Source organism: Erpetoichthys calabaricus, chromosome 13 (assembly GCF_900747795.2).
Source record: "Erpetoichthys calabaricus chromosome 13, fErpCal1.3, whole genome shotgun sequence".
NCBI classification, from domain to species: Eukaryota; Metazoa; Chordata; class Cladistia; order Polypteriformes; family Polypteridae; genus Erpetoichthys; species Erpetoichthys calabaricus.
The window spans coordinates 103,394,488-103,412,443 of NC_041406.2; the positions used below are offsets into that span (position 1 = coordinate 103,394,488).

General features: G+C 40.5%; 1 protein-coding gene across 3 annotated transcripts in view; it reads left to right on the forward strand.

Annotated features, from left to right (window-relative positions):
• nacad (NAC alpha domain containing) overlaps window positions 1-17,956 on the forward strand; it is a 50,525-nt gene that overhangs the window by 16,234 nt on the left and 16,335 nt on the right. Inside the window, exons 2-4 of one of the 3 annotated variants that reach the window (XM_051935934.1) lie at window positions 1,651-6,726; window positions 15,386-17,185; window positions 17,294-17,509. In XM_051935934.1, the coding sequence (XP_051791894.1) occupies window positions 1,651-6,726; window positions 15,386-17,185; window positions 17,294-17,509 (7,092 nt within the window). Of the gene's footprint in view, window positions 1-1,650; window positions 6,727-15,385; window positions 17,510-17,956 lie in introns of all 3 variants that reach the window. The other 2 variants (XM_051935935.1, XM_051935933.1) reach the window with 2 other exon arrangements.

The following is a 17,956-nucleotide window of genomic DNA, read 5'->3' on the forward strand; positions in this document are numbered from 1 at the left end:
TGTTCAATTGGATTCAAGTCTGGGCTCTGGCTGGGCCACTCAAGGACATTCACACAGTTGTCCTGAAGCCACTCCTTTGGTATCTTGGCTGTGTGCTTAGGGTTGTTGTCCTGCTGAAAGATGAACCGTCGCCCCAGTCTGAGGTCAAGAGCGCTCTGGAGCAGGTTTTCATCCAGGATGTCTCTGTACATTGCTGCAGTCATCTTTCCCTTTATCCTGACTAGTCTCCCAGTCCCTGCCACTGAAAAACATCCCCACAGCATGATGCTGCCACCACCATGCTTCACTGTAGGGATGGTGCCAGGTTTCCTCCAAACGTGACGCCTGGCATTCACACCAAAGAGTTCAATCTTTGTCTCATCAGACCAGAGAATTTTCTTTCTCATGGTCTGAGAGTCCTTCAGGTGCCTTTTGGAAAACTCCAGGCGGGCTGCCATATGCCTTTTACTAAGGAGTGGCTTCCATCTGGCCACTCTACCATACAGGCCTGATTGGTGGATTGCTGCAGAGATGGTTGTCCTTCTATAAGGTTCTCCTCTCTCCACAGAGGACCTCTGGAGCTCTGACAGAGTGACCATCGGGTTCTTGGTCACCTCCCTGACTAAGGCCCTTCTCCCTCGCTCAGTTTAGATGTCAGGCCAGCTCTAGGAAGAGTCCTGGTGATTTCGAACTTCTTCCAGTTACGGATGATGGAGGCCACTGTGCTCATTGGGACCTTCAAAGCAGCAGAAATTTTTCTGTAACCTTCCCCAGATATGTGCCTTGAGACAATCCTGTCTCGGAGGTCTACAGACAATTCCTTTGAGTTCATGCTTGGTTTGTGCTCTGACATGAACTGTCAACTGTGGGACCTTATATAGACAGGTGTGTGCCTTTCCAAATCATGTCCAATCAACTGAATTTACCACAGGTGGACTCCAAATAAGCTGCACAAACATCTCAAGGATGATCAGGGGAAACAGGATGCACCTGAGCTCAATTTTGAGCTTCATGGCAAAGGCTGTGAATACTTATGTACATGTGCTTTCTCAATTTTTTTATTTTTAATAAATTTGAAAAAACCTCAAGTAAACTTTTTCCACATTGTCATTATGGGGTGTTGTGTGTAGAATTCTGAGGGAAAAAATGAATTGAATCCATTTTGGAATAAGGCTGTAACATAACAAAATGTGGAAAACGTGATGCGCTGTGATTACTTTCCGGATGCACTGTAAGTTTGCCACATCACAACAAAATCGGTCGACTGGGGGGGTGAGTTGTTTCATTGGGATAGACAGCACGATAGACAGGCAGACATGGTCTTTCACACCTAAAATAGCTAAATACATGGAGCAGATGCAGAAAAGGGTTTAAAAAGGTTTCCTGTCATAACAGAAAGGAAGAATTGCAACCTTCACAGTAACAGAGAATGGACTAGACATTGAACCCAGGTCTCTAGAATTAAGAGATATCGGTGCCAATCATTGCAGTGATTTACTTAATGTGTCCAGTAGTCCATGTAGTTTCACTTTCAGAGGCACCACTTGATAGTGAGTTGTGTGAAATGAATTCCATACTCACAGCTACGTACTAAATATTATTCTTAATGTGCAATTTCTCAAAATGTCAGACATAGAACTTATTGCTTTCTTCTCTTCTTTTCAACTGTAGACAAATCCAATCACACCTCCACCTCATCGGCTTCTACCCCCAGTGACTGCACTTCAACTCCCTCACCTGACTCCCCTCCTGAGCTCTCACCATCTGACAGTCCTGAAAACCCCTCTCCCTTCGGCCCCAGACTTCCCAGAAGACAACAAGGAGCTTCAGTTGACAGGCCGCAACCCGAGGGAGCAAGCAGCGACTGTGGGGGGGACACAAGACCCTACCCTGGCAGCATGCGACTGGTAAACAAATATACCAAGGGTTCGTGCAAGCAAGCATACCAGCCAATCAAAATGGAGCGCATCAAGGTGCTTACAGGCACAGAAATTGAGAGTGACTACAAAGAACCAGAAACTCTTGCCTCTCGCGTGGTGATGGGGCAGGAAACTCTGCTGAGAAATTCAGAATCTTTACCAGGGCATGGAGAAGGCAACACTAGGGAAAGTGCAAAAAGGGCAGAAAACAAAATATGCACACCAGAGGAAAGCATGGCTGGTGTTCAAACTGTGAGTGCAATTGAGGATAAGAAGCCAGGAGAGATCCAAGAAAAAGACCCACAGCTTGATACAGGTCAAGATAAGGCAAGCGTCTTCATGACCAATGCTCTGACTTGTGAGTTAGAAGTGACAAAGCCGGTATCACAGACGCTTCTCTGCTTTGTTCAGGAGTCCAAAGCCAAGGCCGGGGTAGAGGTGGACGCCTTTTGTGTTCAGGGTTCTCCTGCTGAAGAAGCTGTTGATCAGCCATGCCTGCAGCAAACTCAGGGTGAAGTGCCTTCCTTGTCATTATCTGAACCTTGTTGCACAGGTGGGTTGCATGATGTCGACCCACAACGGGGTGGCTTTCCACCCAATCTGGAATCTGATCTCTACTTCACTGCACCTTCCACTCCTGTCAAGATGGCCTTTCCTTATCACCTCAAGAACCACTGCTTTGCCTATTCCACCCCAGGATCTGCCCCTGAAGAGCCTACAGACTTCTTAGAGGGGGAGGGTCTCTGTTCTCCGCCCACCTCCCCATCTGGGTCCTATATTACAGCTGAGGGTGGTAGCTGGGCATCGTCTTGCACTTCAAGCACCTCCCCTTCGTCGTCTCCCAATCTCATTGCTGAGGGTGAGCTTCAGGAGGCTCCGGCATGTTATGTGGAGTCTCTCTCAGAAATTGGTGATGAACTTGGAGAAGAGAAATCAGGTTTGGGAACTGAGGCCCTTTGTCAAAGGCAAGACATTGTTGAAAGCATTAGAACACAAGAAGTCCTTGCCATGCCCAGTTGTGGTGAAGGGCCAAATACAAGTTCATCTCAAACTCTCTGGCAGGCAGAGAAACATCACCATTCTCCACAGCACAGCAGCCCCCAGAGATGTTCATTCGAAGAAGAGTCTGAAGAGTCATTGGGGCTTTGTGTTGACCTGGAGTCAGTAAAGCTTAAAACTGATGGTCAGCAAGATGCACAGTTTGCTACTCTTGAAACCCATCTAAGTCCTGAGGAGGAAATTTCTGCTGAGACCCCTACTCCTTGCACTTTTAGTCATTTGCTTGGTGCAGCAGATGTTAATAGCTTCACGCTGGCAACTTGCTCTTCTGAAGTTTCAGACACAGATAATTATAGCCCTCCTGGGGAGACACTGTCCTCCACCTCAGACTTTCCTAGTTCTTTTGTTGAAGATGGTAGCAGCAATGACTTTATGATACCTGCATCTATGCTACCTTTTCACACTAGCTTGATCTTTCAGGCTGATTCCATGGAAATTACCCTCTTTCCAACAGATGAAGAAGTAACCAATGATGAAGATGCCTATGCTGCAGGAGAAGATGAAGGGGATATAGATGAGGGTGAGGATGAGGATGATGAAGAAGTAAATTGTGGGGATGAAGTAAATGAAGAAGACACATCCGCATCTTTCATGAATTCACTTTCAGAGACCTCCATTAATGAAGGTGTAGATGAATCATTTGTTTATCAGGATGATACAGAGGAATCCTCAGATTCTGCCTCCTATAACGAAGAGGAAGATGAGAGGCTGTACAGCACAGAACGGCATGCAGTTGTAGCAGAAGATTTGTCTGGACCAGCCAACTTCACAGAGACCCTTGAAAGTAAAGGTCACTCTTCTCATTCTGGGAGCTCAAGTGGAAGTGCAAGCGAAAGCGAGATGGACATTTCATCTGGTTCATTTGATTCAAGAGAGGAACAAGAGGACTTTCCGCTGTCTGTTTCTGCTCCTCATGAGGATCTCAATCTTGCGGTGGGAGAATCTACTGATCTGGAGAAGGAACCTCAACATAAAGATACAGAAAATGTACAAGCATCCGAGCTGGAACAAGAAACAGGTGAGAAATATTCTCAAGATACTATCTGTGAAGGTCACATTGCCTCACAGAGTCTGGACAAGCCAGTCTGTGAAGATTTAACAACAATACCCGTTCAGCTGAATTTGCAAACTGAACAAAATGCTGTGGGATCCACAGCCAAGTCTGGGCAGAATCTGGAAAAAATTGTTGAAATATCATGTGGAACAGGAGAAATTGAGAATAACAGCAGTGAAGCAAAAGTCCAAGCTGAGAGTCAGTCAACCAGTATTGACAACATTTTGGGCACTGAAAATGACACTATGGAGGAAGGAATACTGAAATTAGGCCTAGATGAAACAGCTACCAATGATCTAAACAAGGGGGTTCCTCTATTGCCACATCCCATAGATGACCAACAAGTAAGCAACATACCAGTCACTGGGGCGGCAGAAATGCTAAGCGATGCCACCGATAATCTATCTGTTGTCATTTCTGAAAATCTGATTTCTGATCCTTCTTTAAATCAGGATAATCTGACTGATCACCATTCTTGCTGTGATGATGGTTCTCTTTTTGCTTATAGCATGTTAGCCATTTCACCAAAGAAAGAAAATTCTGAAACAAACTTTTCAGGGGTTGTTTCTGCCACTTGCCCATGGCCAGACTCCCAAGCCATAGGGGAGAAGTGTGAATTAGAGAGAGAGCATATCTTGACCTGTGAGATCACCACACTGGGGTCAGTAAATCCTACCGAATCAACAGGTGTTGCAGCTGAGCAGGAAGCTGATTCTGATAAGGATATCGACCCTTTTGCTGAGGACTCACATCTATCCAACTGGAAATCTATTGAAGAGATTTCAGAAGCAGGTGGAGGAGAAGATAGTAGCTATCAGCTTCCAGAAGATGAAGAAAACTTCCATTGTATTGAAGATGAACATGTCAAAGAAGAAGAGACAAAAAACAGAGATTTAGGAAACTTTGATGCTTCTGAAAACAGTTCAGAGGCAAATGAATCTGTACAGTGTGAAAGCTCTTGGGGTCAAATGAATCTTTTAAGCACTTTGCCTCCTGAGAAAAACCTCACTGGCGCTCTTCATTCAGAAAGTGTATGCGGTAGTGAGTTAGATAAGCAGGGACCTCTGCATGCAAGCAGCCTTGATGAATCCAATAATGGTCATCCTGAGCAAAGTTCTACCATCTGTAAAAATGAAGAGTTAGGTTTAATGAACTCCAGCAAAACTCAGGAAAGTAAGATAACGTTTAGCTTAGTAGGAGGATCGTTTGGCTCTTATAACCTCAAACCATCACCATCAGATTATCAAAGCAGAAGATCAGCAATCCGCAATTCAATTACAGGACATTGGGATTCAAGCAACATTGACTGTTTTCACTTGGAAAAGATGTCCCTAGAGCACATGCCCTCAGAGAATACTCCTCATTTTGGGACAACCAGCAGTAAACAATCAGAGACAAAGGTAGTGTCCAGAGAGGACAAAGTCGAACTTGGACACTGTAAGCCTTCACTCAGGCAAGATGTAGAAGAAAAGCCAAAGAATGACTTTTCAGTGGGAAGTAATGTCAAGCAATCCGGCTGTGCCTCTTATTTTGAAAGTATGGAGGATAATGAAAAGTTGGAATCACAGGGTAGATCGTCCTTGAAAGAGAAATGTGATGAAGGAAAACATGAAGAGGAAATCACTGATGAAAATATGAATGACATTGGACAGGAGAGAGTAGGCAAGGATGAGCCAGAGCGAGAGATTCAGGGGGATGACCACTGTGACACCAAAGAAGGAGCACAGAAAGAAAGTGGGGCTGCTGTTAGTCTTTCAAATGAGCCTCAAAAAACTTGCCAGGCTTACACTAGCAAACATATGCAACAACTAAACAAAGTCAATGATGAGGCTCAATCAGATCCTAACTCTCTTGATGATTATGATAATGACCAAATAATGGAAAGTGAAAGTGAGGAAGAACTGGAAGTCCAGCAACACATTGACGATGTAGCATTAATGCCTTTATGTAAAAAATCAAATAATGGGAATGACCAAGCAGAAAATATACTGCAGGCTCTGAAGAGTTCAGAAATATTGGATGAAGGGGAGCCATTGACCATTCACACTGCAGCTGTGGCTAATGAAGTGATGGTGCCCTTAAGTCCTGGAGGTGACCCAGATGATAAAATGTCCCAAAAAACTGTAAAAAAGTCTTTTCCAAATGAAAATAATTGCAGTAATGTTTTTGTTTTACCAAAAATGGAAGAATCACCAAAGTTTTTCATGTTAGAAGATCAGGGAGGCAGGCAGCCATTTACCAAGGAAAGTCAGAATGTTGCACCTCATGAAGAGCTGGGCAAGGTTACCAGTTCTGAAAGATGTGTATCACCACCTTATGGTTTTTATGAAGGCTCACCACAGGTCTTTGGTATATCAGATATTAATGCTGCTAAAACAGATGACAGTCAGAGTGTAGATGAGGAACTCTGCAGTGATCCAGTCTTCAATAACTTGCCAGAGGAATCTTCTTTTGCTCCATCAGCTCTCCGCTTCCCTGATGATGAACGGCAAAGGTCACCCTGTAGACTTCTTGAAAGCCCCACTGACCTTATAACCTCCCCTCAGCCTTCTGCTCCTTGCCCAACACCTTCTACTCCTGTCACGCCACCAGATTCTCCTAGCCAACCTGAGGAGCACCAGTTGATGAAGCAGGAGTCTGTGCTGGCACAGCAGGGAGTGTTTTTGTCAGAACAGCTGAAATATCACCAGCAGGATCTGCACAAGAAGCTGAAAGGTAACCATTGTTAATGTTAATCTTTATGGAGAGGCAGCTTGGGTGGATGTATTTTGTGACTGAGACAATAGCAGAGTGACTGTAAAGGATACATTTGACAAGACAGTATAGATGGTATTTGAGAAATCTTCCAATGTGTTTTGCCACAGAATGATAAAGTGAAAGGTTTCAGGGTCAGGCGATCTAGGACTGGTTATCAGTCACTCTGAACTCCAATAGGTCAGGCATTAATGTGAGCCGTGGAAACCTCAAAAGGAGTTGATGTGCCATGTTTAGAAAATTAAAATGCTTTGTTTGAATGTGGGCTGCAACCTACTTATACAGAGTTCATTCAATTCAAGGGTCAAGGAAAACATTTAGCTCAGTCTAGCCAAGTAGTCGCCCAGTGACAATGCATATTGAGGTACTTAACAGCCTGCCCAAAGAGTTTGTTTTTTTTCTGTAGAAAGTCCAATATTGTTTCAAACACTCATGCAGAAGAGGCAGTCAAAATGTATTCTTGTTGAGCCTAACAAGAGGTAAGGCACAAGGGAAAGCAACAGAGGTGAGAAATTGAGTCAATGTAGTCATTATCAGAAGGTCTAAGAATTTCGCAACATATGTACTGTATGTGTAATTTCTGCATGAAAAATAAAATTTGATTTGGTTTTGATTTGAACATTCATCAAACCAAAAGGCTAACAAAAAGTTTAAGTCTTTTTGGTAGAAATAAGAAGTCTAAACTGAAACATAAATCCCAACAAGTAACTAGTCATGGGCATTTTGACACACTTCACTGATTTGATTCTTTTAAACTGCCCAATTAAGTGAATCAATTAATTCGATTAATTAATAATAAAAATTAAAACCTTTTCCATTCCCCTTGAATGAACCCACAAACAATCATTATTCATTTTTATATATAATAAAATGCTAAGGTCTGTCTGTCACACGATTACTTGCAAATTACTGGGACTAGAACCTTGATTTTGGTCTTGATCAAAAGCTTATGATCCAATACAGTTTTGAAATTAAACAAAATTGAGTTTGCGACCATTTTGGCAAACTGACCTGTACTGAAGTATTTATTATGGCTAAGTGCTTGCAAAATCAAGTGAACTGGTGGAAAGAAAGACTAGCAATATCTGCTGAGAATCAAGTAAGTCACAGAGGCTGATTTTGTGACGAAAAACATCATAACTAGTAGAAGATGACCAGCGCCCTCTGCTGAGCATCAGTTGTGGGATGCAGAAGGCAAGAATGACAAAGAAGGAGAAATGCATGGCGTCAATTGTGCAAAGAGTTTATTGTTGTTTATATCCAGCCTTTTGTTGGGTCACATAACCCCTTCCCATAGGAAGACAAGACAATGAACCACATTGACAAGCAAAACGTATTCCTGAATATACAGCAGTTGAGCAGCAGGTGAATACAATGGCTCATAAGGATGCAAGACAAAATTCTTAATACAGAATGCAAGAATGCACTAGAGATAGAAATGCATGGCATCTATTAAGAAGATCATGAAATAGTCAAGACTTCCAACATAAGCATTGCTTTTACTTCCTTATTTTGATGTTTCTTTGAGAACCACTGCTTAGCAAAGTTATATTAGCAATCTAATCAATGTCAAGCTGCATTTTCTTACATTGACAGTAGTACTAGGGTGTTGTACTCCAGTTTCTGTATTACATCCTGCCTGAAGAAGGGGTCTGTGTTGCCTCGAGAGCCTGCATATTGTAATCTTTTTTAGTTAGCCAATAAAAGGTGTCATTTTACTTACATTGACAGCAAAACTTTAGACCTCAGCAGAAGTCAGACAAAAACTTTAATCAAAAGGGGACAGGTGATGAAGCGAGATCAACAATACATTCTAGAGTAGAGACCACAGAGAAACAAAATATATTTTAAACAAACCAGGAACATTTAACAAACCGTTAAGGGTAAAATGTAGAAAACTGCACACAAAATATTAATTCAATGCAAACTCAGATACGGAAGAAATACTAGTAGTGACCTTTAAAGTGGACGTGCTAGTGATGTCACATGTTGCACAATCCCAGGGAATCCAGGGAAATCCCCAATGGAATGGCCAACAGGAATCTGTAAAACTGCAGCACCCTCAAGAATCCAAAATGGCATCACGGGAAGACAGTAAGAAATTACAAGTTTGTTCAGTAAACAATATAGCGAGAAATGAGAGTCAAAATTGAATTCCTTGAGGTCAAAACCCCTACTTTGATGCATATAAGTCAAAAAAGACACTCTGTAAAAGGCAGAAAAAAAATGAGGAGAATACATTAATCATGATGAAAAGTCTAACATGTTTAACAAGTTTACAAGTAAAATTGACAAATTTGTCTCTTAAGCTAACAAGCAGGCTGTTTGCTAAGCAGCAATTTCAAATTCTTCTTTATCTCTTCTTTTTCTAAATGAATATGTGACGTGCCACATACAAGCTAATTCACCATCCAAACTCAGACAAACAGTATCAGTTTAATTACATGATAACATTAAAAGGTTGTACATTAAAGTAGCTTTTCATATCGTTCATCAAATTTCATTGGATGATTTCTCTGATTTCTTTTTCTCAGTTTATTACTCCACATTATTGAATGTAAACACCAATATTTCCGTCTTCTCTCTCTGATAAAGTCTGCCTAGTTGCTCTCTGTTTACAGAAAGTTCTCACAGTAAAAAGGACACGTGCACAGGTTCAACTACCATCATACTTTGTATAAAGTAGCAGGACAACTAAATTACCACAAAGTGCAAAAACAAAAAGTTTTTTGAGACCTGCCAAGGTACAGTTCTCTGCAGTCGAGGTTGGCTGATAGTAAGCACCACACTCCTTTCTCTTCCATTCCTCATATCTCTCTGTTCCTCTGTAGACTCCTGGCTCTTTTTTTTTCCAGTGGTCTTTACGATGGGTAATTTTTTGAAATTTTTTCCATGATTCCTGTTAATGAAACAAAAGTTTTTCTTCTCCAGTATGGACGTTTCTAAAGTGTAGAACTATTATTTTTTGGTCTCCATTTCATTTTGAAGTAATAAGATAATCTTGAATCAGTTGACTCATTACAGAGGAACTTGGACAGCACACAGGCTTGGGCAGATTTGTGGCAGATGAAATTTAATGTAAGTAAATGTAAAGTATTACATGTAGGAAGTAAAAATGGTAGGTTTGAATAAACAGTGGAAGGTCTGAAAAATTGAAAGTACACCTAAAAAGAAGGATTCAGGAGTCATAGTGGACTGGACACTGTCAACTGGCAGAACGTGTTCAGAAGTCATTAAGAAGGCTAACAAAATGTTAGGTTATACAGCGCAATGTGTAGAGTACAAGTCCAAAGGTGGTTATGCTCAAGCTTTATAACTCACTGGTGAGACTTCATCTGGAATATTGTGAATAGCTTTGGTTTCCTGGTTTCAAAAAAGACGTAGAAGCACTAGGAAAAGTCCAGAGAATAACAGCTAGGCAGATTCCAGGTCTACAGGTGATGAGTTTTGAGGAGGGATTGAAGTGTTTGAAATCTGAAAGAAATTAGTTTAGTGGATCAAGACTGCTATTTTAAAATGAGTTCAACAGGAACACAGGGGCACATTTGGAAACTTATTAAGGATAAATTTCACACAAACATTGGTTCGTTTATCTTTAAACAAAAAAATCACAGACACTTGGAATAAGCTACCAAGTAGTGTGGTAGACAGCAGGACTTCTGGGACTACAATTGATGTTATTTTGGAGGAATTAAGTGGATAGAACTGGCAAGCTTTGTTGGGCTGAATGTCCTGTTCTCGTCTAAATCTTTGTAATGTTATAATGCTCCAACAGAATTTAATTCACATTTTATAGCAACTGCATTTTTTTAAAATGCTGCTCTTTTGTGGTCACTGTTTATTGTTTCTATGTTGTTTCTAGTTAAGGTCACCTGGAAGTGTGTGACGCATGATATCACTGGGTCAAAGGTATATAGATCAGCTTTGTGCACTTCTTAGTTGTCCAAGATTTTGGATTTCCATAAAGACTCTCTTAAGCTTTCTTTGTTGTTTGACTTAATGGCTTTAGACTGTTATTCTGAATCTACTTCAGTATAAATTAAGGTTTTGATCTGACCCTGACACTTTGATAATTTGAAATTTCTGGTTATCGATCTTGTCCATTTATTGATTATGTTTCATCTCCTGATACTTTTCTTCTCTAAGAATCGGCCATTTCCATTTCTCCAGCTGACCATTAACTTCACACCTCCTGTACATTTTTTCTTTAAACCCTAGTCTGAGGTGACTTTAAATTCATTGATCTCAGGGTCACCGGGCTAGATGCCCAGTGCTGAGATCTGGGCACATAGAAATGGCCTGGAGCCTCGTTTTTAAAGCTTGTGTATGCACATAAAGAGGTTTGAAATGTGCATGTGCATCTTCCTATGCAAACATTGGGATTTATTAAAGGAAACTTGATGTGGGAACATGTGTATCTAACATAATATAACATGTTGCTACCAACATAATCTGAGAACTTTAATGCATTCATAGTGCAATAAGGACACCTAGGGAGAATGGAGCTGCTTGTGTTAACTGTAAGCAGTGACATTCTATTAATACAGAAGTCATTTGTGACCCCAAGATGAAACTACCTATCGACTGCCATAATGCCACATAAAAAGGCATCTGCATTTACAGACGAGCTATAATGTGCTTTTTCCTCCTACCGTTGCATGCACATTCTACCAGTGACCAGCAATCTGCTTCGTCGGCAGACCTTTTTCTTTTTTTTTCTTTAATTTCAGTCAAGATGCAGATGGATCTTACAACATTAACAGCAGCAGTAACATGTTGTCATTCAACATATTTGCACTTGTTGTTGACACCCGCACTTACGCCATCAAAGAAAGGCTCTTTGCATGCCTCAAATTTAGAGATGAGAACTTCTACCTTGCATTACTGGATGCATCATGTAGGAGATTGCAGATTGATGTACCAGCCAATAAAGGTCTGCAGCATTGTGATTGTTTATGTACAGTATGAGATTGATTAGCGGGATTCATATGTGGTTGTTTCAGGATGTAACCAGGCGAGGTTTGAGTCGTGTTCACAAACACAGATTTAAAAGATGATTGAGATTTATAAAGGGTAAATTGCATAGCAATGTGCGTACACCAGGTTTTATAAATATGATTTCATTTTGGCATACACATTTTCCTTATTTTTGGCTAACAAGTATTTTCATCCTCAAAATGATAATCATTTTATAAATGAGGCCCCTGGAGAGTAAGTTGTGGTCTGCAGTACAACCCCTCTGTTTTCTCATTTAAAGAGATAACATGGTGTCTTCATTTCTCATTGGGGACTATGTGCTGCAACCTATTAGTGGAGGATCCTTTGGGACCATTTCCATATTTGTGGTATCCTTACCTAAACTGGCAAGTCATCTTCTTATATAATACGCTACCATGGCTGTCCGTTTGTCTGTCCAGGATTTTAAATCACCTGTAGCTCGCAAACTGTTTGAACTATTGACCTGAAATTTGGTACACATATACTACGTGACGTCTACTATCCGCTTTTGGGATGATGATTGATCTCCAAGGTTATTCCTCTTTTTATGTCTAATAAATGAGAATCCAGAAATTAAACGTGATGACCTACTTTTAATAGTCGTAGAGTCACATCCATTTTATACATACATTAACAAATGAGGACCCATGCACATTTTCACCAAGTGATAGATAGGAGTAGCAAAGCGGTGTGACAGATCTGAAATGAAAGTACAGAGACATTTGTGAGCGGACCTTGTTTAAAAACATTTTTCTGACATATGTCCAATACTATTTTAAAGACATTGGAGGCACTTGAACTGTGAATGCTTCTAATTAGTCCACTTACTAAATAATTGGTTAACTCTGTTCTTTTGTTTTCCGTGGTTGTTCAGTTGTTAATTCACCTGCTATGTCCGATGCAGGTGCTACATACCTGTTAGTGAGAAGTGCCCGCTTGAACTGAATACACAGGCAAATAGAAGACTGGTCGCAATCTGTGTGCAATTTCTCCACGGTCTCTTTATGCCACCTTGAGTTTTTCTCCAGACACTCCAGTTTCCACCACCAACCCAAAAGGCTAAAAGATGACTCACACCTTCATGCCTTCCTAGAAAGTTAGTTTTAATGATATACTAAAAAAGCATTACATGTTAAATGTTTCATGGAGAGGTTGGCTGTGAACTCAGGGCCTTTGAGTTAAAAATAGCATCTCATCCAGTTGAGCTAAAAGGAAGAACCATTGAGTAAGTGGGCATCTGTGCAGCTGGGAGAGTATCATGTTGCTCAGCACCCACTCTCTTATAGAGTTACTGACTTCTCCTTTCAATAGAAAAGCCCCAGGATATCACTTCATTCTTGCCATCTAACTTCCAAATGCTTTGACTGTAAATGTAGGGAAACAATTGTACTGTACCTGAAAGGCATCTCAGGGTGGTTTCACTAGGAAAAGAGGCTTTATATTGGCAAGAAAAAGTATGTGCACCCTTTGGAAATAGTCACGTTTATGTATAAGATTCTTGTAAAGTATAGTTTGATCTTCATATAATTCACAACAATGAACAACCACCGTCTGTTTTAACTGAACACACAAATTATTGTTTTGATTTCGTAAATATTGAATACATCATTCAAACATTCACAAGTGTAGGTAGAAAAAAGTTTGTGAACCTCTAGGCTGATAGACTTCAACAAAAGCTAACTGGAATCAGAAGTTAGTAAACCTACAGTCCAGCCAATGAAGCGTGTTTGGAGGTGTGATTTAGAGCTACTGTAACCTATAAAAAAAGACTCCAACATTTTGAGTTTACTATTCACAAGAAATATCTGCTGATATGAAACATGCCTTGCAAAAAAGGTGATTTTAGGTGAACTATGATAAAGCGGGGAAGTATTACAAAATAGTTATAAAAAGAGATTAGATATTCATCAGTGCACAGTTAGATTAATTATGCACTAATGAAGATGATTTAGTACTATGGCTACTCTCCATAAAAGTAGGATGTCTCAAACAGGCACAACGCAGAATGCTCAATGAGGTAAAAAAGAACCCTAAGTGTAACAACAAAAAAAACTGGAAGAAATCAGTGAAACAGGTTAACATACACAAAACATTGAACAGACATGGGGTCTAATACAGGGCACCAAGGAGGATGCTGCTTCCCTCAAAAAGAAAGAAACATCGCTGCGCACCTGAAGTAGGCACCCTAGTAGCAGGGGGTCACATAGGCTCAGAAACAAGAGGGACATGTAGGATGAAGGTAGAGGGTCATTAATGCTCCGAGGCAGAGTGTCATGCAGGGCTGGTGGTAGAAAGCCATGTTGGCTCAGAGGAAGAGGGTCATGTGGGATGGTGGCAGATGGAGCTTCATGATTTAAGGCTCTGCTGCTGCCCTGCAGCCTGGACAAATATCATCATCAACAGAATAATAAATTTCAAAGTTTATCAAAGTATCCGACATGATAATGGCAGGGTGGCAGTCTGTCATCTGATGTTCAGTAGATGTTAGGTGATGCAGCAGGATAATAACCCAAAATATCAAAATAAATCTGTTACAGAATGGCTTCAAAAAAAGAAAAATATCCCCTTTGCAGTGGCCCAGTCAGAGCCCAGACCTTAACCCAAAAGAGATGCGATAGAATGACCTCAAGAGAGCTGGTCACACCAGTCATTGTAAAAATATGGCTGAGCTGAAGCAATTCTGTGAGGAAGAATGATGCAAAATTCTTTCAGAACATTGTGCAAGTCTGATCCACAGCTATCTGAATGATTTGTTTGAGGTTATTGCTACCAAAGTAATTAAATCCAAGCGAATAATTACTTTTAGAAGAACACACTGAATGGATGGTGAATGGATGTGTTCAATAAAAACATGAAATATTATAACTGTGTGTTATTAGCATAAGCGTATTGTGTTTGTCCATGCTTGTGACTTAGAAGATCAGATCACATTTTATGACAGGTTATTACAGAAAACCAGGTCATTCCAAAGGATTCATATACTTTTTCTTGTCACTCTATGAAGTAACATATATTGGTTAAAACAAGGGCAAGGAGGAAATCTTTTCTCAGATTTCTACACATTCTCTCTGAATTCTCTTCTGGCCTACATGTTGTCAAGCTGATTAGCCATGTTGTTCAGAGTGAGTCTCTACTACCATGGTTGACCCTATAGGATAGTTTCCAGAATTCTGAAAATTTAAGATTACATATTTTTAAACTTTTTCTAACTTCTGTTAAAGCATGTGAGCAAGAGAGACAAACATGCATCTGTCTCTGTGAGTCTAACTACATAACTAGCACTCTAATTCTGAGGATGAATGAATGCATAATTTGCTAGAATTGTCTTAATTACTGTTTGATTTTTCTCTAGCACACTTTATTAGGAGATTCTAATTCAGATTTGTTTGAGGTTTCATCTCACAGGTTTTTCTCTCCATATGCTATTCGGTAAGAATATTTCATCCATGTTTTCCTTCTGTGACTTGCTGAATTCATACCATGTTTATTGAAGCTGAACAATGAGACTTTATTTTCTACTTCTGAATGCCCTTCTGGTTTGTGTCTGCAAATTTAGAAACATAAAAAGTAGACCCTTGTATGTGTGATTTGTCATGATTTTGATTTTTGTCATCCTATAAAGAGTTTAATCAATCAATGCATTCTTCTGAAGAGCCCCGAGGCATCCCCCAGGCAGAAGGTATTCAACAATCAGATTACTGCATGGCAGAACCCAACAGTATTGCCTGTGCAAAGAAGTTGTGCCAATCTGATAATGCCGCAGAAGAGCCTACTGATATTTCCCAGGCAAGAAGTCTTCAGTGCTGCACACAGACCTCCATTGACATATTTCTAATTGAAAACGTCCAAGTTAATGACCACTCAGAGGAACTAGGCAATATCACTCAGGCAGAAAGTTTGCTCCAGTCAGATGAACTCTCCCAGCATGGGGGTGGGCATCAGTCAAGTTACAGTAGTGAAGTATCCATCATCACACAGACAGAAGGTCCAAATCAATCAGATTGCAGCACAGTTAGATCCAGCAATGTGTCCAGAGCAGAAATATTGAACAGCTTTGTCCAGGCAAAAAATGTGACCCAGTATGATCAGGACACATCAGAACTCAGCAGCATGCCTCAGGTAAAATGTGTGCCCCCATCAGATGGTTCAGGCACACTTGGAGATGTCTTGCTAGCAGAAGGTGTACAACAATCATATGACTGCACTGAGGAAACTAATGATTTAATGCAGGCAGATGGCAAACTACAATCAGTTAATGACAAATTAGATCAGAGTATCATCTCCCAGAAACAGAATTTTTGTCAGTCAGATGGTGATACTGAAGAAACCGAGGACATAGATCTGCATCACTTACATTACAGCAGTGACCGCCCTGATAATATTCCTCAGGCAGAAAATCTACATGCTTTAGATTATATTTCAGAGGAAACTATAGATATCTGTCATAGATTTAAACCAGATAACTATAGAGAAGAACCTGACAAAAAGTGTCAGATAGAAAATGTTTACCAATCAAATGACAGTATGGATGACTCCAGTGACAGCTCACAGATGGAAGATTTACACAAATTACATGATTTTGCAGTGAAAATGGCTAACATCCTACAACCATTATACCATCCTGACAAAGATGATGCCCTACGCCAAGCAGAAAATGCTTTCCAATCAGGTGCTAACAGCACCTCTCAGGCAAAAGGTTTTCACCAATCATATTGCTACATGGAAAAGTTTTGTAATATACAGCAGACAGAAAATGCACTGCAATCAAGTGAAAGCTCAGAAAAACCCATTATCTTCAAAGAAGCTGAAGGAATGCACTCAGCAGATGTTGGCACAGACCAACCTGGTGATGTCTTGCAAGTAGAAGATATGCACAGCTGTGATTATGACAGAAAAGAACTCAGCTATGTCACTCAGGCATACCTCTTATATCAGTCACATGACAGCACTGAAGAACCTAGTGACTCCTCCCAGATAGATAATGACACACAAGAACTCCAAAACTTCAGCCAAGCAGAAGGTCAGCTTCAATCAGGGGATGATAAAGACAAATCTAGTGATATAATCTCACAGTCACAAGTTCTAGGCCAAACACATCACTATAAAGAAGCAGAAGAAGCTTGTGGCATCTCTCAAGCAGCAAGACTACACCAGTCATATTATTTCACTCAAGACCTTGATGACTTGTCACAAGCAGAAAATGTGTATCCTGCAACTGATGGCACCAAAGAACTCAGCAACATCATTTTAACAGAAGGTCTACAGCAATCAGATGTCTGTATTGGAGAACATGTTGTCCAATTTCAGGAAGAACATGCAGTTCGCTCCAATTACGACCTAGAAGAACTCATCAAAATCACCCAAACAGATGGTCAGCATTTATTAGAATATGAAAATCCTGGGGATATGTTCAGGGAAGAAAGTCCACATCCATTTCACTGCCACAACAGACAACCTGAGGAGCAGTTCCAGGCAGAAGGTCAGCATTTATTAGAATATGAAAAACCTGGGGATATGATCATGGAAGAAGGTCCACATCCATCCCACTGCCACAACAGACAACCTGAGGAGCAGTTCCAGGCAGAACATGGGATCCAACCAGATGGTGGCAAAGAAGAACTCCACAAATACACTCAGGAGGAAGGTCTGAATCAATCACATGATGGTACAAACATGTCACAGGTAGAAAATATAAGTCTGTTATATAATTATAATGATGAATCTAGTGGCACCCCTCAGGAAGAAGGTCTGAACCAATCACATGAGAGTACAGACATCTCACAGGTAGAAAATATAAATCTTCCATATTGTTACACTGAAGAATCTGATATCACCTCTCAGAAAGAAGATCTAAATCAATCATATACTGCTTTACATATCTCACAAGCAGAAAATATTGGCTTGGTAGTTTGTCATAATAATGAAGATGAGTCTAGTAGCACCACTCAAGAAGGTGCAGATCAATCGCATGATAGTACAAACATCTCACAGACAGAAAATATGAGTCTGTCATATTGCTACAATGAAGAATGTAATGGAAGCTCTCAGGAAGAAAGTCTGAAGCAGTCATATGGTGATGCAAATATTTCACAGGAAGAAAATATAAATTTGCCATATAATTGTAATGATGAATCTTATGGCACCACCCATGAAGAAGGACTGAACCAATCATATAATGGTGCAAAGATCTCAC